Raw genomic sequence first — 24396 nt, 5'->3', positions numbered from 1 at the left:
AACCAGTTCCAACCCCTGCCACAGGCAGGGACACCTTCCACTAGAGCAGGTTGCTCCAAGCCCCTGTGTCAAGCCTGGCCTTGAACACTGCCAGGGATGGGGCAGCCACAGCTTCTCTGGGCACTCTGTGCCAGCACCACAGCACCCTCACAAGGAAGAACTTCTGCCTTGTATCCAACCTGAACTTCCCCTGTTTCACTTTGAACCCATTACCCCTTGTTCTATCGCTACAGATGTTAATATAACAAAAGATATCCCTAAAACCAAGCACTTTCTGTAATTAAACAATAATGAATACTTCCAAAACAGGTTATTCCAAAATAACCACTGAGACATCAGTGGTTATTTCAAAAGCCAGCTACAGTATTGTGTGATAAATGAAAGAAATTCTCTTTACCATCTTGGAAGACTCTCTCCACATTGAGCCCGTATGTAGCACAGGTTTCATAGTAAGTGCATCTCTTCAGATCATTCGATAATTTCCTTGCTCTGGCATCGTCTATGACACGCGGATTACTGGAACTGATGGCATCTACAGCAACAACAAGAAAAAAATACATCTTTCAATGAAAGCATTACCTTACAATTACCAATACCCCAGCAGTGAATGCACGTACAAACCGTAAGACTTTATTACTATGAACACTGACTCGTATAATCCCAGACTGACTTGGGTTGGAAGGGACCTTAAAGCCCATCCAGTTCCAACCCGCTGCCATGGGCAGGGACACCTTCCACTAGAGCAGGCTGTTCCATGCCCATTCAACCACTTTACCTATGCCTGATCTTGATCTCCCCTCTGGCAGGTTAAAGCCATTCCCCTTGTCCTGTCCCTACAGGCCCTTGTCCAAAGCTCCTCTCCAGGTTTCCTGTAGCCCTTTAGCACTGGAGCTGCTCTGAGGTCTCCCCTTAAGGAGCCTTCTCTTCTCCAGGCTGAACCAGCCCAGCTCTCTCAGCCCGGTTCCAGAGCAGAGCAGCTCCAGCCCTTACAGCATCTTCAAATGATCATGTCAAATAACTTTTAGGTCTCCTATAAGCATCAGCATTGGCTTACCAGTAACCCTCACCTGTAGAACGTGAAGCACAAAATATGACACTTTTCTAAAGACAAGAAGGTTTTCAGTAGCGAAACAACGGAATGGGGGGAGAAATGGTACAAGGTATTACTGCAGCACTTGGGGAAGGTGTTAAGATTTGCACAGAAGAGAGCTAGCCAACACTAAGACTCGGCCTTCAGCACTTCTTGCAAATGACTGAGTCTCAAACCCTGCTGTAAAGGCACCCACGAGACATTGTGTGAACGCACTGCAAAGCCAATAAAAACAGTATTTACCTAAACAAGTAATAACCCTTCATACCTCACTGCAAGAGCTACTTTCTATGCATGCTTTTCAACTCCAATGTAGAGCTTATCCATAGGAGGTGGAAAACACACCTTACACCAGAAGAAAACAACAACCTTGCTAAAGTTTCTTTGTTGCTACTCCACCACAGCAAAGAACTCTACAGAGCTTATACTGCTTGACTACTATACAGTGACAATGCTATGAACATATCCGAAGCAGCAACATCTTTTGTTCTGGTGGTATTATGGTTAATTCTTAGCTCTGGGAACAGTAAGTCCTAAGATGAGACAGCAGTGCAATCCCTTCTACAATACTGCAGCTACCACCTCACCCCCACCACAAGCACTGGCTTCAGCAATCAGAATTGCCCAGGATATTTGCCTTAAAATTTCCTATTGTCCAAGGCAGCAATACTACATTTGTTATTTGGGAAAGAAAAAAGCCTCATGTGAGCATGAAGTCAGCGAGTATTGCAATGCTGCATCTCAGGCTCTGCTCTGCGCCTCACATGACCATAGCTCAAGTGATGTTCTCACTACCTTCTCAGGAGATCCAATGAATTAAACCAGAGCAGCTCCTTGGAAAGCTGACCAGAGATTGATTTATTTTGTTAATCACAGCAGAGGGCGCTGAGAACATTTAACCAGGACAGAACTGAGAAGCAGCATTGGATTCCTGAAGCACATTCAGCCCTACAGCCTGGCCCACCACAGAATAGAGGCAGAGGAGAATGCCCAGAATCCCAGACTGGTTTGGGTTGGAAAGGATCTTAAAGCTCATCCAGTTCTAACCCCTGCCACAGGCAGGGACACCTTCCACTAGAGCAGGGTGCTCCAAGCCCTGTCCAACCTGGCATCAGGCCAGTGCTAACATTTTGGGAGAGATTTCATTTCACAGCTCATTTCCAGTCAACACCAACAAGCTGGATGTCTAACAGGTACAATTAGATTAATGTATTCAACAAGCAGATTTATGTATTTCATTTCACTGCACTGTTTGACAATTCATGAAGCCAAAAATCTGTATTTTTTTCTGATGTTTACTCCCAGAATTAGAAGTATTTCCGTCTTTAAGTGAGTCCAGAGGAGGCCATGGAGATGCTGGGAGGGCTGGAGCAGCTCTGCTCTGGAGCCAGGCTGAGAGAGCTGGGCTGGTTCAGCCTGGGGAAGAGAAGGCTCCTTAAGGGGAGACCTTAGAGCAGCTCCAGTGCCTAAAGGGGCTACAGGAAACCTGGAGAAGGGCTTTGGACAGGGGCTTGTAGGGACAGGACATAGGGAATAGCTTTAACCTGCCAGAGGGGAGACTGAGATGAGCTCTTAGGCAGAAGCTGTTCCCTGTGAGGGTGCTGAGGCGCTGGCACAGGGTGCCCAGAGAAGCTGTGGCTGCCCCATCCCTGGCAGTGTTCAAGGCCAGGTTGGACACAGGGGCTTGGAGCAACCTGCTCTAGTGGAAGGTGTCCCTGCCCGTGGCAGGGGTTGGAGCTGGATGAGCTTTGAGGTCCCTTCCAACACAAACCAGGCTGGGATATTCTGTGATTTGAAAAAATCCCTTTTGCATCAGTGCTGCAACAGAAAAATAAAGAACCAAATTCCTTTACTCAGAATAATGGGACCAAAATTGAAAACCCCAGTGTCGGAAGTGCAGAAATAAAAGGGAAACGTTTCCCCTTTTCTTTTCTTAACTCCAGTTTCGAGCTGACACTGTGGCTCTTCAGAGCAGCTCATTTCTGCTTTCTGGCTGTAGTTTCTGCTATCCTAGGACTTTCTGTGTCCCTGCTTCCCTTTTCATTTCTTTATCATCTGTTTCCGCCCTACAGCCTGGTTGTGATTCCTCCTTCTGTGCTCCCCACACTTCCCCTGCCTTCATGTGGCAGCTTGGCAGGCAGGCAGGGGAAAGCAAACTCCTCTCTGACCACAAGACTGACAATAGAATAAGCTGAGAGAGCACTGAAAAGCTTCAATAGCCCCCAGACCAGCAGTATACGCTAAAAAGGAAGATGCCCAGAAAGAAACCTACAAGGGCAACTCAAGACATTAATGTGATGCACTGGAAAAACAAGGCAGGAATATCCAAAAGACAGCTCAGATGCTGAAGAAATTGAAATATTACTGGTACTTTTCCCTTGCCAAGTTTCCCCATAGGACAACTATGGCTTGCTGCTGTTTCAGAACAGGGTTTGGGAAAACAGGATAGGGTGTGCGTGTGTGTTTGTTTCAGGTGGCAAAACACTGCCACTGCATTCCTATTGGATTTAAAGGGTGGTCGGAGATACTGAGCAGGGGCATGGTTCACACATTCTTCTTAAAACACTGCTGAAATTTGCTGATCTCTGATCCATCTGCTCTTAGGAATGCCAGGGTATTGATCACTTCTGGATACCCAGCTGAACAGGTTTGACTTGCAGCACTTTGTTACACCGCTGTTTCACCTGCCCAAGTTCAGCATTAACACCTCCCTGTGGACCCACAAACCCACTGGGACCAGCAATCACTGAAAAGATTTCTTTGGAATACTCTCTGCAATAACCCCTCTCCCAAAGATGCTGCAGAGATATTTGTCTCCCACCTCAAATCAGTCCTTGCAATGCTATAGCCCTGCAGCAAGGCAGCTGAGGAAGCCCAGAAGGCAGAACAACCCCCTGCTGAAGAAGAGCCAGTTTACCCACAGGCTCTCATCATCAGACGAGTGGCAGGAAGACAGGGGAAAGGATGGGACACGGCTTTGCCAGCTTGGAATAGAAATACACTCATAAATCAAGGCTTCACTTACCCTGGGTTCCCACTAGTACCATTGGGATTTCACTAGTGTTCCGATAGTTAGCCATACGGCTGTAGTAGTGGTAAACAGTCTGGAAGCTAATTTCATCTTCCAAGCTGAAGACAAATATAACAGCATCCACCCACATGGCAAACTGCAGAATACAAATGGAAAAGGCATACGGTGAGAAAGCAGGAAGAAGAAAACAGATAAACAATCTTACCTTACTCGGAGGGAAATACACATCAGAGAAACTTAGTGACAACAAGCAAGGCCTTAAAAGTGGCCAAAAAGGATGAGTTTCATCACTCTGCAAGTGATGGGGATCTGGGATATGCAAAGGCTTTTCTCCATTCTCGCAAACACATTTCTCCTTCACAGTATATGGTATTACAAATCCAACTAATATCAGTGCATACTGGGTTTGATTCACTGAAAAAGAAAACGTTGCAGCCACTGATTTGTGACTTTTAAATGAGTAACAATTATCTCTGGACACTTGATTGAATGCCCTGTTCAGTGTGTTATTTCCCCACCCTGTGATTTACATGCATGCACAATGATGTTTCAGTTAATGCCAGGCCACGTGTTATGGTTGTGGTCTGACAGCATTGTCAGTAATTCTCATACCTTGATCAATGTCCAAAACACATTCCTTTCAGATTTCCCTTTCAGCAAACAGCACTGAGCGCCTTGTTCAGCTTTCAGAGTGAAAGCAAACTATTGTCTCAAGGCATCAGTAATGTAAAAGACACGAATATACAAGGGCTAAGGCAAGGAGCTCCTGAAGTAACCATGCAAGTGAAAAAGTTTCAGCTCACAACTGAAATCACAGAATCCCAGCCTGGTTTGTGTTGGAAAGGACCTCAAAGCTCATCCAGCTCCAAACCCTGCCACAGGCAGGGACACCTCACACTAGAGCAGGTTGCTCCAAGCCCCTGTGTCCAACATGGCCTTCAACACTGCCAGGGATGGGGCAGCCACAGCTTCTCTGGGCACCCTGTGCCAGCGCCTCAGCACCCTCACAGGGAAGAGCTTCTGCCCAAGAGCTCATCTCAGTCTCCCCTCTGGCAGGTTGAAGACATTCCCCTTGTCCTGTCCCTACAGGCCTCTGTCCAAAGCCCCTCTCCAGGTTTCTTGGAGCCCCTTTAGGCACTGGAGCTGCTCTAAGGTCACCCCTTAAGGAGCCTTCTCCAAGCTGAAGAAGCCCAACAAATTAAGACTGTTTAAACACATCTACCACAGCAGTAGATATCAAAAAAGGACTGAAGTTAAGCTTACCTCACCTCACTGCCTTTGTTTTTCCGTGACTCCATTCCTACTGAAATTCAGACCAATGGAAACAACCTTTGGCCATTTGTATTCATGCTCTTCATTATATTACTACCATATTACACCAGGTAGCTTGGGGACACATTGAACACACAGAGAGCTGCAAGGAGGCTCCACTGGGAAACCATTTGCTAAGTTTTACACCGCTACCTTGCCTTTGTAAGCACTTCCTTCTGCCCTACAAACCCTTGCAGTTCTCTCTCTCTGCTGTTGCAGTATTTCAACTACTTCCCTCACTCGTTTGTAGACTGACACGCTCTCAGTTTTCATAAGGTATCCCAAGCTGGCATATGCAAAGGGAAGCTAAAGAAGAGCCAACAGTATGAAGCTGGAAAGCACTTTCTGTACTCAAGTTGCTGAGCTCATCAGAGCTCATCCTCTTTCAGAGTCAGGAGCTACTAGTACTTCTTACCTATTTTTCATACAGCAAATTAGCCAATAATTTAAGTTAATGTGCATATTCATGACTATATTGTGCTTGAAACCAAATCTCACCACTGCATCTCTTATGGATGTAATAACAAGCAAGAAAGGTTTGAGGTTTTCAAGCCAGTCAGGACAATCTTCTAGATGGTAACAACAGGACTGCTTACACACAGCCCAGTCACTGCCAGAATGTGGTCAATCACCAGGCTGTTAAATTTCAACAATTCAAACCGGAAGGTCTATCCAAAGACACCGGAGATGGCATCATTGGGACTTATTATAGAAGGGTTCTCACTGGTCAGACTCAGCAGCATCACACTGAGAACTCTTCCTTAAGCGACAACATCCTTCCATCAGTTTGGAAGCTAACAGTCTCTCTAGATTTCCTTAATGCTTCATCAGTGTGTAGCAGCAGCCTCCTAATGAAGATCTTACGAGGTGTCCCTGTCCAGAGCAGGGGCTTGGAACTGGAGGAACTTTGAGGTCCCTTCCAACACAAACCAGTCTGGGATTCTGATATTCCTTTTCATTATGTAGTTATTCATATTGATGAACCTGAAAGCAAACTTTTTATTCCAGGAATGAAAAAGCATTTTAAAGATCTTTAACAAACACACAACTCAAAATAACGCCTAAAAAATCCAACATCAATTACACATCAAACACATCTTCTGAAAGGTGAAACCGCACTAACACCTCCAACCTTCCTGGACTCGTGATTTGCTAAAGAACAAACCTCAGCCACACCAGGAATTCAAACCTCCACATTTACCTAGCCTAGACCAAAAGCCAAACACCCTGTCTGTTATTAGTGTGCAGTCAGCTCCAATGAACTCTGCAAACCCCTTTCTTCAGGGAGAAGAATACTGAGATTACTGCACGCACCTTTACAGATCCACTTGTTATGTTTTTAGATGAGTGAACCCTCTCTAAGCACTAGGGCCTAGAAACTGTTGTGCACTTCAGCCAAATTATTCACTGCCTCCAACAGAGCACTTCTTGTAGGCTCCTGCCTCACACAGCTGCAGATGTGTCAGCGACACTGATCTTTTGTTTTTCTTTTAACTTCCTTCCAGGATGTCTCTCTTGGTCTCCATTTCCTCCACCTCCTTTCCCTTCTGCTTTGTCCAGGCACCTTCCCCATGCTCCAATCCTCCTGCTGCTAATGAGCAATAGTGAAGCTTTGAACCACAAGCTGCTGCTGCTGGCACCGCTCCCGTTCAGCTGTTTGGCGACAGCATAGTTCCTGCTGCTACATTTTATTTATTCATTTATTTATCTCTTTTGGAAGCTGATGCACTACTGAACAGCCGTGCAAAGCAAGGCCAGGGCAGCCAATGCCCCTGAGGAACCTGATCGTGCCCAGGTAAGAAGAGGTAGAAGGGAGGACGCTTGAAGGCAAGCATGCTGCCTGCCGGCAGGCTGGCAGAGTCTGCAGTGATTAAAGCATCACAAAAGCAAACACTTCCCATCACTCCAAATAGAGTAACAGAGTTAAGCACACAGAAGCACAAGCTCTTTCCAAGCCAAACCCCAAGAAGTCACCTTCTACGAGACAAGGAGGTAACACACCTATAGAGAAATCAAGTTAGGAATCTGGTAACTCAATGGTGCTGGACTGGGACTCACATAGCACATAGTTCAGTCTTAAATAGCATGGGGAGCAACCAGTGGAAGTAATAGGGCATGCAAAGATCTGTACACAAGTATGTGCGTCACTGGACATGCATCTATTTTATATTTTCATAACATGAATCACAGAAGGGCTTGGGTTGGAAGGGACCTTAAAGTTCATCCAGTTCCAACCCCTGCCACAGGAAGGGACACCTCACACTAGAGCAGGGTGCTCCAAGCCCCTGTGTCCAACCTGGCCTTGAACACTGCCAGGGATGGGGCAGCCACAGCTTCTCTGGGCACCCTGTGCCAGCACCTCAGCACCCTCACAGGGAACAGCTTCTGCCTAAGAGCTCATCTCAGTCTCCCCTCTGGCAGGTTAAAGCCATTAAAGAATTGGCCATTCGGTTTAAATCACATTAATAATTTAGAGCTTCTAACTCAGAAGAAAACTGACATCTGAAACATACACTTTTGTTCACAGTGGAAGCATATGGGTTAGGCAGTCAGTGTAAGTTAACTGCGCATCTCTACTACAGTTTCACATGGTAACTGAAATTCCAAACAGTTTCTAAACAGAATATTTATCACCCGAGGGCAATAGATAGATTTTCCCAGCAGGAAGATGAGGAGGAGCCAGGAAAGAACAAACCAAAGCCAGTTCTCTTACAGGAAGGAAACTGCCGCGAGGTGGATAAAGCTCTATATGCAATGCTCACCTGTGCCTCTGGAGGGCCACCTTCATCTCTAATCAGCAGCAGATAGCTTTGTCCATCAACTACTATCTCCTTCTTGAATCTCCCACCTGTCACACAAAGTAACTCGTTACAGCACAGAAGAGGGGAAAAATACAACATAGAAAAAGGCTTCACTTGTGGAAAAAGGGGCTTCCTTCAGGTCTTTTGCAAATGAATTAAGTACTGTGAATCCCAGTCAGGCTCACGTGCATACACACAGGGATTACTTGTAAATTATGTGAATTTAAATCACATACTCAAAGAAATAAGGCTAATGTAGAAAACGCAAAAGCTTTCATTCCCACGTTAGGTTTTGATATGTACAGTTACAAGAGAGTCGCCTTTGCTTTATATAATGGTGAAAAATGCATCTCCAAGAAAGGCAAACATGGGACAGCTGCACACAAATAGTACCGTGTATCGTAACTAGAATAAATTTCTTGTGGGACTTGGCATTTCCTCAAGAGAAGCCCAGTTCTTGCAGCACACATGTGATGTTATGAAAATGACACTTCTATATCCACAAACCACAGTTAGGGGAAAATAGCAGACACATGTTAGACAACAAAACTACAATGGTGGTACCTCTGCAGAGATGTACTAAGCTAACAGAGAACGCTGTGCCACTTACTAGCAGGAGGAATTAAAGACCTACTCTGGAGATCAGGATGAAGCAGCTGCACCATTACCTCCTCTCTCCACCGGCCTCATGGGGACTTCAAGCGTGACCCAAGAGCAGAATGGGGATTGCTTTCCTTTGGGGTTAAGCATGTTTTGGGCATGCTGCTGTGTCTCATGCCAGACTTCAGATAACAACAAATCACATTTAGGGCTTCTAGTGTGACCGAGCCTAAGCCAGGATTAGTAAACTTGGCCTTCCTAAGTAGCTGGAAGCAAAACCACTCATATCTGCCCACCTAAGTCACAAAGGTCCCCAGGCACCCACGCGTAGCATCATCCAACCACCTCACATCTGAAGTTACCAGACTAAGATGGAACACATCTATTAACACACCCTAACCTTCTTGCTTCATCCCTATTGTTTTAACAGGAATTATTTCCAATTGGACCCTATTTCCCCACTACACTTGCATCACAACTTGTCATACTACCAAAATGGATGCATGTAACGTGACAGGTGAGAAAAACAACTCTGACCTGTTCTCCCAACAACCTCCCTAAACAAGTCAGTCAGCACATACACTGATCCTCTGCACAAAACCTTCTAACCTTAAGGGAACACCAAACCAGCTTAGACCCACCATCCCCCCAACCCAACCATTACAACAGCTTTTAAATCAGGATCATTGAGCAGTTCAGCAATATGCAGTACTTAAGCATGGTTTAGTAAGAGACATAGGAAGAGGGGTGGGTGGTTGTGGTTTTCTTGCTGATGGCTTCTTGTTTGTTTGCTGTTTTCTTATAAACCTACCCTGCTATAAAAGCTTAGCAGCACCAAACATGCAGCAATTAAGCCTGGCACATTGCTGGTTGTTTAATTGCACAGAAGGAGTAGGTGTAGAGATTTTCATTCTCTTGCTCCCAAATTAGATTTCAAATTTTGCCTCTGAAGATCAAGTGGCAGATAAAGATACATTTATCATCAGAGAACTTGAAAAGAGCTATTAAAACCAAGCATCCAACTTTTAAAGGGAACTAGTCTCAGCTCTCAGGAACTGAATTTCTATTAACCAGACCATTATTTCTATACATCATCAATTAATTGTATACGCTTCACAACCAAGTGGTAAAGATGAAGAATTACTTAACGTATAGCCCTCCAGAGAGACTCTTTAAAGCTGTAAGTAACAATGGGAATGCCGTGTATGTATGTGATAGAAGAGTGAAAGTTCTGGGTAATTGCCATTTCCTATTTCCTTTTTTTCCAGCACTGAAAGCTCACACAGCTAATTATAAAACCCTACCGACTGCATGCAGTTGAGAGCCAGCTCATTATTCCCTTGTGTCAATGGGAAGCCTTTCAAGTCTCCCTGGATCTTCAAACAGTCCTCCGACACAGAAAGGAGGTACAGGCAAGGTGAAATGAAAAGCTTAAGCAGAGAAGTGGAAAAATCAGAACTGAGAACCCCCATGGATGCCATTAAACTGTACATCCACAAATGGCAGCACCAAGAGGTTTATACCTGAGAGCTGCTTCATGGTCACCAATGATTTTGTTTGTGGGAGCACCTTTAAGAAATGTTCCCTATTTAATAGTTATCTAACAGCACTCTTCCTACAGGAATCCACACTGAGGGACCTGCTTGTACACTCTGCCTTCCCCAAAACACTATGTGGAGCTCAATACAATGATAACGTGTTGTTATTCCCAGTATTAAACTCAAATCCTGACACGCTGCACCACTTCACCATGGTCTGTCACACTGGAAGAGCAGTGCTGCACTCAATGGGCATGCAGTCAATCCAAATCTATTCCAGTGGCTTCTCCACCCTTAAAAGCCGAGTGTGCCTCTTATCTAGAATATGCACTGGTTCCTTACACGTCCTCATGAATTTATTCATTGATTTTTGTTTGGGTTTAGATATTTCAGGATAAATCATTTCAATCTAATAACCCCTCCAACCAAAGTGCTTAAAAGACTACCCTGCATTTTCCATCTGTGCTAAGCATTTCAAATCCCATCTGAAGATGCAGAAATGTAACAGCAGACTCTCACTCACCCCCAAATAAGATGTTATGCCAATCTGAGATTAAAGCAGGATGAACGCCTACTAACTTATGTTTCTACACCATTAAAGAGCCCTTATCGCGAGCACATCATAACACCAGGTACTACACAGGACAGAGATTGGGAAAACCTACCTCAATATCAAGAATTTACACAAATGAAAGTATAATTAGTGAAGAATATACAGATTTCTGCCAGCACATAAACCCAATGCTGGACGTTTGCCCTGCAGGTATCTGTGGTCATAAGATTAAGGCAAACAACAGACTGATCTTGCCTTAGATCTTATGAGGCCTGACATGACCCATCCAGTCAGCAAGTGAAAGCAGTGCAAGGGCAGAGTTTTTTGATGGTTTGGCTTGGAATTAGTTGTTTTCTTAAAAATCCATGTTTGGAGTTTGTAAAGCATCACAGAGCCATTGGAAAAGAGGAATTAGACAGATCAGCCATTTCAAATACTGAACTACCACAACTTGCCAAAGGAAGTCAGAAATCTCCCCTGGCTACAAAATACCACTCTGTTTCTCAATACCAGTATATATGCTAGAACCAAAAAACACTGCCTAAACTGACAACACTGAAACAAAGAAATGACCTTCTTAATTGAAAGAGCGAGCTCAAAAACCCCACAGCACTAGTCCCGAGGGAGGCAGCTTTGTTCCAGTCCCATCAGTATTATGACACATGCAGCTTTTTAATGAGGGAATTTCTCAACTCCCATATGTACCTGCCAAAGGAGGTCACTGATAAGAGCAAGACTGGCAGCCTGGACCACAGCTCTGAAGGATGGGAGAGATTTTGCTCCTGCTATGTCCTTAAAGGCTCATCAGAGCACAAAGATGCTGAAGGGCAAGGTGTGCAAGTCAGTACTGGGGTTACATTTACTTGCAGCCCCAAGCCCACCTCTAAAACTATCTAAAAGGACATACCAGTGAATCCCTAAATAACTCCAGAGACAGCCAGATAGAGCTGGAAATGGTTTTCATGACATGTCAGAGCAATTGTGTAAAAAACAAATCACTGTATCTGTGTGGAAGCTTTCATACGGGTGGGTTTTAGGAGATGGTTTATTTCTCTAAACCTCTGCATTATACCCGGTTTTCCAGGGCAAGATCATTACCAATCCACACAGCTTGTTTACAAAACACGTCCAAAAGGAAGGCAAATATTCTTCCTGCATATGAATCACACGCAATACTCACTAGAAGACAGAGTGCTGATTCCGATGCAACCCCTACACCCACCTTACATGCATTCGGCCAGATTCCAACTATACAAATGCTCCCCATAAAAATTCAGCTTTGATCAATATAAAACTAAACAAACGCCGTGCATCAGTGGTTTACAACCACAGCTAAAGACCCAGCACACGTCAAACGCCAGGCTGAGGGAATCAACAAAAGCTCCCTAATCTCATTTCTATGCACGTCATTCTACAGAGGGTAGCGCTGTGAATCAGCAGCGGTACGAAGCTGTCCTTCAGGGAAAACAGAGGCTCATTTTAAAGACCACACACCTTTGTCATCAAAGGTGCTTTATATTGTGCAAGCTTTCTATTACAGAGGGAATTCCATGAAGGAAGGTTTTCATATAGCTCTGGAAGCCCTTCCCCTGGCTGAGAGCTGCTCCCCTGCGTAATTGCTCACCGAAGCACGGGCTGATTTTCATGCTGTATCCCCAGGCTCGACTGCATTCACCAGGCTCTTTATTCAAGCAAATTGCCACGGGGATGAAGTTAGTTGGCCATATGAGAAAGATAAATTTGGGGGGCTGGCCACATAACAAAGCCATGCAGCAGCTGAATGTCTCCCATAACCAGGGGGCAGGGCAGACAGGAGAGGAGGCAGGAGATAAGGCTGAAGCAGCCATAAAAGCCTTTATTTTCTGTTCCCAATGAGAGATGAATTTTGACAACAGTGGTCACTTGCCTTATACAGATTCTCTCCTTTTTTTCCCCTCTAAGATAGAAAAGACAGTGCCGGGAACCTGGCTCCTATTTTGGGAAACGTGAAAAAGTCCTTTATTCCCTCTGCTCATACACACACACACACACACACACCCCTCATTTCAGGACCAAACATAGGTTGAAAAGATCAGAAAACAAATATGCTCACAAGATCTGCCACTAAGCAGAAGCACTACAGAACAACTGCAACCAATGCATGTGGTACAGTTTATTGCTACCCCAATTTTGTATTTAAAGAAAGGACTTGAAAAATGCTTTTCCCAGCATTTCCCCAAAAGCACATTATTACACAAGCAGCATTGAAACTGAATTTTCACCAGATCAAGTTGTGCTCGGCGCTTCATAGCAATTCAGATAGGTAATAGCAGCACAGCAGCTAACACAACCTGTTCTACATGTCAAGTTGGCCTTTGGGCATCCCCTTTATGCAAATATTGTGTTAGGCAACACCTGAGATACCGTTAATGACAGATGTGCAGCCCTGAGAAGGACTTGGGGTGTTGGGTGAGGAGAAGCTCCCCATGACCTAGCTTCAGTGTGCACTTGAGCCCATAACCCCCCCCTCCTGTGTGCTGGATGCACCCCCAGAGCGTGAGCAGCAGCTCAGGGAGGGGATGTCGAGTGATACCAATATGAAAGGTTTCAGTGAAGTACAGATGGAAAAGAGATGTTTGTACCAGTAAAATCTAACAAGCTACTTCATACTGACCCTTCTGTTATCCTGTTTTAAAGGGAATATTTTGGGAGGTAATTAAAACACAAAAGAAACCCAAACCATAAACAGGGATGATGATAGTTTCTTTGTCTAGGTCTCCTCAGCAGATCTCAGAGTCATTTCTTTCTGTGTGCTCAGAAAGATATAGTGTAATCACAGCTAGCTAAGTCCGATTTTAACTTCAGGGTTACTATTTGGAATGTAACACTATAATGAAAGGACAGATATTATAGGAGGCAGCTATAAACTGAGTATAAAAACTGGAGGGATATTTAAAAATGAGAGAGGGAAAGGAAAAAAAGGCACCTGAAATCTCTGCTTTAGTGCTTATAGGAGTCAATTCTCGGGTTTATCGGGATTATACCATTCAGGGTCTGTCAGTACGTATGTTAAGATCTTGGAAATTACATTGGAAGCTGTAAAGCTGAAGTTACACACAGAAGGTTTGAGCAGTCTTGGCAGGAGATGATTGATTTGTTAGATTGAAAGGCAGAATGGGCTGGTGTCTGGAACACTGTATGTGTGAGAAGCCAACTTTTAAGGAACTGAAGTGAAAAAGAGCTCTGGTATTTGAAATCATGGGGCTAACTTTGTAAGGAAACTTCATAGCATCGTGGAATGATTTGTGCTGGAAGGGACCTTAAAGCTCATCCAGTTCCAACCCCTTGCCATGGGCAGGGACACCTTCCACTAGAGCAGGTTGCTCCAAGCCCCTGTGTCCAACATGGCCTTCAACACTGCCAGGGATGGGGCAGCCACAGCTTCTCTGGGCACCCTGTGCCAGCATCTCAGCACCCTCACAGGGAAGAACTTCTGCCTAAGAGCTCATCTCAGTCTCCCCTCTGTCAGGTTAAAGCCATTCCCCTTGTTCTGTCCCTACAGGCCCTTGCCCAAAGCCCCTCTTCCAGGTTTCTTGAAGGCCACAATAAGGTCTCCCCAGAGCCTTCTCTTTGAGATTTCTTTAGAAAGTGGTGTTTTGGGGATGTAAACTTCTTAAACTTGAAAAGACGGGTGACAGAAACAGGTAGGAGTGTACTAAAGTAGTATTACATCCTGCCCAAAGAAGCTGACTGCTGCTGTTTGGGTTTTGTTGGTCTGCAGCTGGCTTGATAAAAATAACCTTTTAAAATTAGACCTGTAGTGTATATCCAGTCAGTGGGTGAGCCATGTAAGCACCTGCCTGCCCCTGCTGTCAGTAACGCAAGTAAAACTAAAAAGCTGTTGGATATGCCTGATTTCCTATCTTATCAATGGGAAGTGACCCATTAATTTAATTGTAGGTGCTTGTCACCTGGCACTATGGGGACAGACAGGTTCTTTCATGGATCCTTTGGAGGATGGTGACACTGTTTGTTTGCCTTACCAAATGGTGTTAGTTGTGCTGACTGTATTAGCAGAGAACCTGGGTATACCCCTATAAATGTACAGATACCTTTCTTTTCCTCTTTCATTTTAATTCTTAGCAAGTTATAGCTTTAAAAATACTCAAGCATCTTCATCTGAAGAGTTTTACTGTCTGAATAAGCTCAAACATCTGACATTCTGAGTGTGCCCCAATGGGATCTGCACTAAAGCTGTGCTGAGCATTGGTGGTCCTGCTGAGAACGCTAAATACAAGGACAAAGCAGCAGTGCAGGATACTTCAAATCATCCCCAGTTGTAAGCTGCTGGTGATGTGAGGATTAGGACGAGCTATCTTCTGTCTGCCCTCCACAGGAATGCACAGCTGCTTGTCTGCAGGGCCAGTGGTTCGCCACCCTACCACATGTCTTCAGCTGGTTGATTCCACATAGGCAGAGGACTCTCCTTTTGTCCCTAAAATGCAGCTTTTGCTTTTCCCCACTCTATTTTTCTAACTTGTTTTGGTAATGCTGAAGTACCATCCAATTTCCTAACATAATTGCAGTCCTACCTGCTTCATTATCTAGGAATTAAATAGCCTGTAACTTCTATCTTTGAGGTTATTAATGAAGTATGTGTGTGAGATTTGAAACTCCTGCAGAAACTTGCATTGAGATCATACCTTCTTTAAGATGAATCATTTGATGAGTACCAAGTGTGGCTTTACCTCTACATCTCCACTCCTATGACAGTCATTTTATTAAGCCCAGGCTTCTCTAATAGGCTTACAAACAGTGTGCCAGTGACCATCAGAAGCTTTATACAGAAAATACAACATAGTGTATTGTTGTATTTTCTGACTTAATGCAGTGAAGGAAACTTCATAGAATCCCAGATTGGTTTGGGCTCATCCAGTACCAACCCCCTGCGACAGGCAGGGATACCTTCCACTAGAGAAGGTTGCTCGAAGCCCTGTCCATTTCCCCTTGTCCTGTCCCTACAGGCCCCTGTCTGAAGTCCGTCTCCAGGTTTCTTGTGGCCCCTTTTGGGTATATTTAATTTAGGCAACGTTTTAACCTTGCTTAAAGGCTGGCTCTTTTTTTATTCACTTATCTTGGAGGCTAATTCATCACTTTCCTTCTGTTTGAAATATACCACTAGACTGGAATCTCAGCCTGGTTACTGTACTTCTGGCTTCTCCTTTTCTCTCACCAAGTCTTCTAACAGGGAGAATCTGTCATGGAAGTGTTCCCCCTCCCTGCACCCACATGTCTAATAACTACATTTGTGTGTAACGTGTAGTCTATGAAGCACCACAACTTCCCTGTTTTCTATAGATGCTGCTGGTGACTGGTTGAGGTTAATGGAGGATTTCATTCTAGCTGGCTTGTGCTCAGCCACGACTGGGCTGCAGCAGGACATCAGCCTGTTCCTCATTAGCTTAAATGCAGTCCCAGTCAGGTAGTTCAGGACCGCACTGCTCTACCTATTACATTTTCCAGCTCTTGGAAAGGAGGCCACAGACCTTTGCAAACATGTCATTTAGCATAACTGCATCTATTTGTCCTCAGGATGAAGCCCCCACCTCTTCATTTTCTATCTAACCATATTAAATGGCATTAATCACAGTCTCTGATTCCGTGCCGTTTTAACAGCTAATCATTTGAGGATGCTATATTTTACTGAATGCTTCAAAACTTAAGATTCAGTTGATCTCCATTCAAGTGATCACCAGGTTTTGTGGACCCAGGAGATCTGGCCTTTTATGGAAGCCCTGTAAATATGTCAATGAATGTATCTCAAAATGAAGTTGTTAAATGTCACTGCAGATGCTACTAAAATTCCAGAATAAGCCTTGTTAGAGAATCACAGAATCAACCAGGCTGGAAAAGATGATTTTTGGGTTAAAAAAAAAGTGATTTTTAGGTAAAGTTTGGAAAGCAAGGAAAGGATCACAGCTTTCTGGAAAACACATACAGGTCTTATTCTATACCTGCTATTGGTGGAATACATATTGGTTGTAGCCCTTAACATGTAAGAGACCTCTAACCGAAATTAAATGGTACTTGCAACATGATGCAACTTATCCTTCAGGGACACAATGAGGGTACCAGTACAGTGGTACTCTGCTGAGTCTTCTCTACAAACAGGTAGGAAGAGATGCCTATTAGCGGCTAAAACAGCTCTCCAGGGTGGGCTGAATCCCCACAAGTGCCACCACCATGATTCTGTTTCCTCAGCAGGGAACCTGTTTCTTCTCAACCCTCATTTCAGCTCTTGTGTATCTTTGAATTTAAGGGGAAACATGAGCTCAGGTTCCCTTTCTTGGCTTTCTTAAACAAAAGATCACCCTGGACAGATTTAGCAGTGCATGTTGACACTTGGTTGCCTGTTCTAGCATCTCACTTTATTGTGGCAGTGGGATGGGAGAGAAAAAAACCCTCCTTTTCCTCATCCCAGCCGAAACAACTCAGACTACAACTTCTCTGTTTCCCCCTTTTATGAATTAGGCTTACTGGGAAAAATACACTGAAATAATCATGACACGAACTGGGGCATTCGCAAAGATGCGCAAAAGCCTCAGTTGTATTTCATCTCCATTTCAGAAACAAACCCCAAAAGAGACACTCTTGACACTCACTGTTCCTGTAATCTTCAATTCACTTTAGCCTGCAAAGTACTTGGTGTCAAATACCAAGCCCACCACATTCCATTTTGTCCCTACAGGTAGTATTCCAAGTATACAAGAGAACAACCCGTATCCGACTTGTTCCAGCTATGTAAAAACCCCAGCACACTGTTCAGTAGTAGGTTTCCTTACAACAACTTTGAAGGTTCTTAGAAGATCACAGATGACTAAAATACCCCATTTCCAATCACTTCCTTTTTGTATCATTACAGAAACAAAATCCCAAGTCCTAGCCTACTGAAATCCCCACTTGTGACAGGGTAATACATGATTTCTTTTCTTACATCAAAATACATCTGATTTAAACATGTGTCACGTAGGACAGCTTTGTGCATGTTAAATATGCAAAGAAAAGTCAAAGTTGATTTTCTTCCCAAGGCAAACGTATTCTTTGAGAAAACAAAGGTTTTCATGTTACAACCACACTCAGAGGCTCAAATTAATCACCAACAGAAATAAATGATGCCAAGCAATGGCACAAAACTGCTTTAGGCTTTAGCGTGATCTGATTCTGCCTCTCAGTGGAGAGGTGGTGTCTGGCAGCAAGGGAAATACCTTGTCTTCAAGAAGAGTGCTGAAGGAAACATGAAACCATCTTCTACGTTTCACATGGATTTAGTGGAATGCTGAAGCTACCTTAAAGGCCTGGAGGATATCTGGCACTTGTCTAACTCAGGGCAGGTTTCGTGGTAATTGTAGCAATTCAGAAAGCAATGGATAGCAAAAATAGTGATCCTGGGTCACAATCATCATTTTCACATGAAGCATGCATCCATCTTCTTACCAATTGGCTATTACTTATATGATGCCTGAGAAACTTTGCTGTCATGAAGCTGTTTGCAGTCAGTGAACTTGGGGTTTCTTAATTCGTCAAGTACCTGACGCTTCAATGTCTGATATATGTAACTCTTCTTTATCCAATTTAACAATATGGCACATTTCTACCACCTCAGAAAAGAGGAAGATCTGCACTGGTCTCTAAAGGAGAAGATTCCACTTAGCTCCATTTATCAACAGCTCTGTTCCTGTACAGAATAGGAAACCCAAAAGTCCCCATCACAAATGCAACAGAACCATCTGCATTGCTGCTGGTTTTCCTATAGAACAGCAGCCTTGGATGAGGAAGAAAGAAACTACTATTAAATCACTACTACAGATCTTTACTAAGGGTGAGTTCAGTTTCCTTTAACACTGACTTAGATGAGAAATCTTGACCCTACCCCTCGCAAGGTGAATTAGAGCTCTTAATTATTCCAGTTTTCCTACAGCTAATGAAATGGGCTGGTGTCATTAGTGAGGCTGGTGTCATTAGTGAGGCTTGTCAGCTACACTTCTGTGCAAAGCCGTGATTTGACACTGCTTTTGTAATATAATCCTTTCAGGAAAAACAGTCGGAAAGTCACTCAAGCACTGTAAATACAACTCCTTGAAGACAAAGAGGACAGATGGCAACGCTCGCAAGGAACACCACCTAAAATATTCATCATTTAGGAGGAGAGGGCTGTTAACCCTGTGAACAACCAAGACATTTCACTCTTGCAGGAAAAAAAGCCCCATCGTTTTCCGCTCATGAAAGGAGGGCAGAGATCTGTAGGGGTACTCATTGTTTTTTGCTCAAGACCTGTATTCAGTGGATCTTCATGCTACACAACCATTCCTCAGTGTCAGCATCCAGAAGCAGCAGGCATAAATGTGATCTACATACAATTCTGTCGCAAGGCTCAATTATCACCCCATCAGTCCTGGCTACAAAGCAGCAAAAATATTTAGGAGAAGCTTATAAACTGTTACTGCAATTACACAAGGAAAAGCCTTGTCCATCCCTCCCTTTCCCTCTCCTCCCATTTTAACTGCAATTCAAGCCTGTTAAAATGTCAAGCACTGTGTTTAATAGCTTCCTTTTGGTAAGAGTTAATTCGAAACAAATGTTATCATAGATGCATGAAGCTACAAACTACTGCTGAAAAGATAACTACAGCAAGAGACAAAAACAGTGAGATGTACTAAAGACTAGAAATCAAAAGGGAACAAATCAAAATGATACACAAAACAAGGGGAAAACACTCTAGTACAGAAACCGTCGGCTGTCTCTTCTAAACAAGAGCTGCCATGAAGACAATGTATAGTTACCTGCATCCATATCTGCAAAGAATGGAACAGCCAGTAAGGAAAAGAAGGAACCAGAAATTCAGTGTCTCAGAGTTGGATTTAAAAGTTCGTAAGGAGAACAGATAAAAAAAAATATAATCAAAAAGGTATTTAGTGTGAGATACACCTCTATAAGGTACTACAATGGCTTTGATTTCAGGCTATAAACCTGGATTCATGTTTAACACCATGTTTTCATGTATAAATTCATTTTCTATGGCACAAGAACTTAAAAGCAACCAAAACAGGCAACTGCAAGGCTAAAGATTTAATATATTAAATAAGGAACAAGTTACATCTTTATTGAGGTTTGTGAAGTTGTTTTATTCTCCCAACATCCCAAACCAAAGGGCCCAATTCTGCAGAAATCAGCTACTAGATACAGTAATGGTGGCTTCTGACAGCCACACTGAAAGCAGCAACAACTGAGAGCAGTTAACTCTTCTCCATACAGAGCTAGAAGTCTCCTATATGGACATATCATGAATGCCAAAGTATTTAAGGATGCTAAGTAGTTATGAACAAGCTACAATTATACTCATCGGATATACTTATCTCAGTCTGGAAAATGTTAAAGGCAAAACCTCCATGAACAGTGAAATAGCAAATCAGGTTCTTTACTGATTAAGTTCTGCATGACTGAAAATGAATAAAGACGGGGGGGGGGGGGGGGGGGCGGAAATGTGCATATTCACATACCTTCAGGTGATTCCTCTTGGACATAGGTGCCAGTCAGATACCGGTGTACAAGCGCAGACTTGCCACTTGCGAGGTTGCCCACAATCCCCTGGGATTGGGAAAAGAAAGGAGGAATGAAGTTCAACTGCAATTAATCCCTGCAAAAAGCAGGATGTTCAACATACAGAACAACAGAAACACTCCAAAACATGATGACACATACAGTAACTATTCAAAGGCTAATGTATAAACCAGAATCAGTCTGGGTTAGTAGCACTCCTTTATTCAGCTCACCACCAATGCTAAGTGGGAACATGAAACAGACTTGAGGGAAGAAGCCTGAAGCTCAGAGCAAGGTTGTCACCTCTACTGAATCACAGCATCACAGATTGGTTTGAACTGGAAGGGATCTTCAAGCTCATCCAGTCCCAACCCCCTGCCATGGGCAGGGACACCTTCCACTAGGGCAAGGTGCTCCAAGCTCCATCCAATCTGGCCTGAAATGTTAACACATCACTAACCCCTTATATTGGAGGATACCTCTGTAGGCTTTCCACTGCGTGATCCACATTATCTAGCTACTGAAACACACACGTGATACATGTGGCTAGAGACAGACAAATCTTGGCATGCTCACTGATATGTTGAAGTTCCTTACTTCACCAAGAAGTTTACAACTCAAACTGTCCATGCTCAAACATCTGCACTGGGGTGTCAAGAGCCAAACAGAAGTACTCAGTCTTAATGAAATGTCTTTTTAGTTTCCTTGCTCAATTCAGCTGTCCCTGTCGAACACGATCCTGAGTGTATTGTGCTTAGTTCTGGGGGGAGGAGACAGGAACTTACTTCAGCCTTTAAAAGAAACCCAAGCCTACTCTGCTTTTAAATGTTTATCTTTACCGTAACCAAAAGGTTCAAAACATAAGATCCCTGGAGACAGCATGAACTCTGCTGAGCCTTTGGTGTGAGTTTGCCAATTTGACAGAGGCAGCACAAACAAGTTACACATTAATGGCCATTCTCCACTCCATTTTCCTCCTCCTAATTGGTAACTAATGAAAGAAACCATCCTCCTTGTGAAAAATTGCCTACACCAACAGAGTAGTGCCACCTTAAACAGTTCTGGAGCTGGGGGAGGAATAATTATCTACTCTTTCCAACCACAACAACTCTCAGCTCAAACAAGGGTAACGGTTCTGCAAAGGATACCCACTTCATCTCTACAGCCAAGATGCAAGAACAGCTCAGATGAAGAAGCAACTTGAAAAGAGAGTAAATGGAAGGCAGTCTTGCACCACCTTTCAGCCCCTATGATGGCATAAGAAATAGAAGCAAAAAAGAAATATAACCCAGGAAACCCACTGGGGGATAACTGCTATCGAGGAGCAGTCCCACAGAATGCAAAGTTAAAACTCACACAAACCCAAAGCAATTTTCCTCAAACCTGACTATAAAAATCTCCATTTGCAGCACAGCTTTGTTTGTCCTGGACAACTACTTCAGAAAGCATTCAGGAGGCAGCTACCTCCTTCCCCTCCTCATCTGGTACAAGAGATGATTAAGATCTCACCCTGGTGCCTGCACTGGAAGAGCCAGGGCAGCCACCTCTTTTCTACCAGATATGAAACCAGAACATGAAATTCACATCCAGCAGAATCAGCATTCTGCTGCTTCATGCAGTGCTCTGGGTCTCTGCACACACAACCTCTGAAAACAAGGAGCAATACACTTTACACTGGACAAATCTGACTTCTAACACCATCTCTCTCTTAATCAGGGCTTAGTTCTAAGGATGATCCCCCACAGTATGACAAGTATGCCAGCATGTTTTTACTGCAGTCATATTCCCGTCTCCCACATTTTAGATACAAACAACGCGAGTCATTTCTATTTATTTATGGATACCTATGAAATGCACAACAAGATGATCTTAAGGTCCCTTCCAACTTGCAATCATTTGATGATTCTATGTTATGGAACAAAAAATGGCACCTTCACCCAGTTCAGAGATGAGAAAATTCATCTAACAAGGCTACAGCACGATGCTCTATCAGTTCTGGCTTGTGCAACATTGAATCATTTATTTGCATGTGTCAGACATGCTGTAAAAACAAATCCAAACCCATCTGCCCACATCCTACAAAAGCCTGTTTGGAAAAATGCAGGAATGCATCACTGGAACTTGGCATTTGGAGGCTATTCAGCACAGAAGGCTGGCTGCACTTGGCATACTCCTTGGTAACAAATGAAATGATTTTGTCCAAGATGCTCTTGTATTTATTCAGCATAACACATCCTTATTGCACACTGGGATAAATGGGATCCAGGGGTACCACCACCACCACTCAGGAAAGGTCCAGCTCTCACTCAGCTGGCCTAGCACGCTCTTGACCGTAACAGAAGCCTCATCATCCATAAGTAAAACTCAGTGGTAGCATCTGATCAAGCAGAAACACAAGAAATCAAGCCCAATAGGGCTAAAAAGGGAGGCAGAGGGAAAGACCGGCGTTCTTTGAGAAACACATGCACTGGCTTTCCTTTATTGCAACCCTGCAAGCACAGATGAGGAGGCTGGAAGCAGGGGAATGACACTGGGCTGACTCACTGCACCAACCCCTTCCCAAGGGCAGTGGTGTAGGAAAGGCAGAGTGGACTGTGGATGGAGTCACCCATTTGCCCTTCCTGCTGCAGCACAAGTTCTCAGCCACTGCTGGTGCTGCCACCTTCAATCATTTGCAGGGGGATAATTAAATCATCATTTTTGTCATGGTAAGAGTTCTGCTTTTATCCGGGATTACACAACCTGAAGCCTTGGATGGCAATCTCTTACCCCTTATGCATGCTGACCTCTTAAAATCAATTCTCTACAGCAGCAGCCACACAGCCAAAGTTTATTTTCCTACCACTAGTTCAGACAACATGGTAGCCCAAGAAACAACCGTACCCAGGACCAGTTCATGATGCTCAGCAACTGGTTGTGTTCTGTACTTCAACATGTAACAATCACAGCTTTGCTCTCACCTGCAAGAACCAAGTTTATTGGTGGATGCTGTGAATGATTAGGGGTAAGAGAAGTGGAAGGGATGAACAAGGAAAACCTCGATCCTCCCCAGCACAAGCTCACTAATACCACAGTGGACTGGACACATATTCAAGAACATCTTCCAGGCCTAAATTCTTATTGTTATCGTGCAAGGTATTTGGGGAGATACTTGTTTTCCAAATTACTCCATCAGTTAAACTGAATCTGGTGAGCCTCTGTACGCCTTTCCTGTCTTAAACAGTTACATCCATTGACTACCACGTTTTTCTTCTACTTAGCATGTGCACTGCTGAAATCAAAACTGAAACATAACTGGAGCTGGGAGGAAGCTGCTTCAGTTAATATGCCATGCTGTGTAAGAACATTTATCATGTCAATATAAATTCCACCTCCATAACCACTATTACCAACGCAAGTTACGAAAAAGACATTTACCACATGAGAAATGGGGTAGTAAGGCATGGGCCCAGGTGCCCATTCTTAAACGCATCCAGTTTCAGCTCTCCTCCAGTGACCATTGGACAACAGAAGCTGAACACAGATGCCAGCCAAAGACACTCCCAAATTCTGTACCTTGGGTACCACCATCATTCTGTAGCATCTGAGAAACTGATCGTGCTGAAATTTGGACTTCCATGTGGTAAACATCACAGTGATCTGGCCTCAGTAACCCTGTGCTGTTGGTTTGATAGCCACTCTGAGGAGGTTTCAGCCCTCATTCCCAGCCTTCGTGTTCACAGCACTTAAAGGGCAAATCTGGGAAATTTCCCCAATTTGTCTCCATGTTACTTTTGCCTTTTCTTCTACCCACATGGAAAATGGCTTGGCCAAGTGCAAAGTTATTGTGAGCAGCTATTAATTCACTCTTCACTCTTATAGCAAAATGTACGCTTTGACACCTCCAGAATATTGGG

At 43.9% G+C, this 24396-nt stretch overlaps 1 protein-coding gene across 8 annotated transcripts in view; it reads right to left on the bottom strand.

Annotated features, from left to right (window-relative positions):
- The window catches only part of AGAP1 (ArfGAP with GTPase domain, ankyrin repeat and PH domain 1), a 327230-nt gene that overhangs the window by 210148 nt on the left and 92686 nt on the right, over positions 1-24396 (bottom strand). For 5 of the 8 annotated variants that reach the window (XM_061459922.1, XM_061459952.1, XM_061459900.1 and 2 more), the window contains exons 3-7: positions 20461-20548; positions 19744-19755; positions 8195-8280; positions 4116-4257; positions 398-532 (exon numbers count right to left, since the gene is read on the bottom strand). In XM_061459922.1, coding sequence (XP_061315906.1) covers positions 398-532; positions 4116-4257; positions 8195-8280; positions 19744-19755; positions 20461-20548 — 463 coding nt within the window. The remainder of the gene's footprint in view (positions 1-397; positions 533-4115; positions 4258-8194; positions 8281-19743; positions 19756-20460; positions 20549-24396) is intronic. The other 3 variants (XM_061459932.1, XM_061459942.1, XM_061459962.1) reach the window with 1 other exon arrangement.

This window comes from Pezoporus flaviventris, unplaced genomic scaffold, assembly GCF_033815535.1.
Source record: "Pezoporus flaviventris isolate CSIRO_AGI_PZ_B2104156 unplaced genomic scaffold, CSIRO_AGI_Pfla_v1 ptg000001l, whole genome shotgun sequence".
NCBI classification, from domain to species: domain Eukaryota; kingdom Metazoa; phylum Chordata; class Aves; order Psittaciformes; family Psittacidae; genus Pezoporus; species Pezoporus flaviventris.
This window is presented reverse-complemented; position numbering and strand designations above follow the sequence as displayed.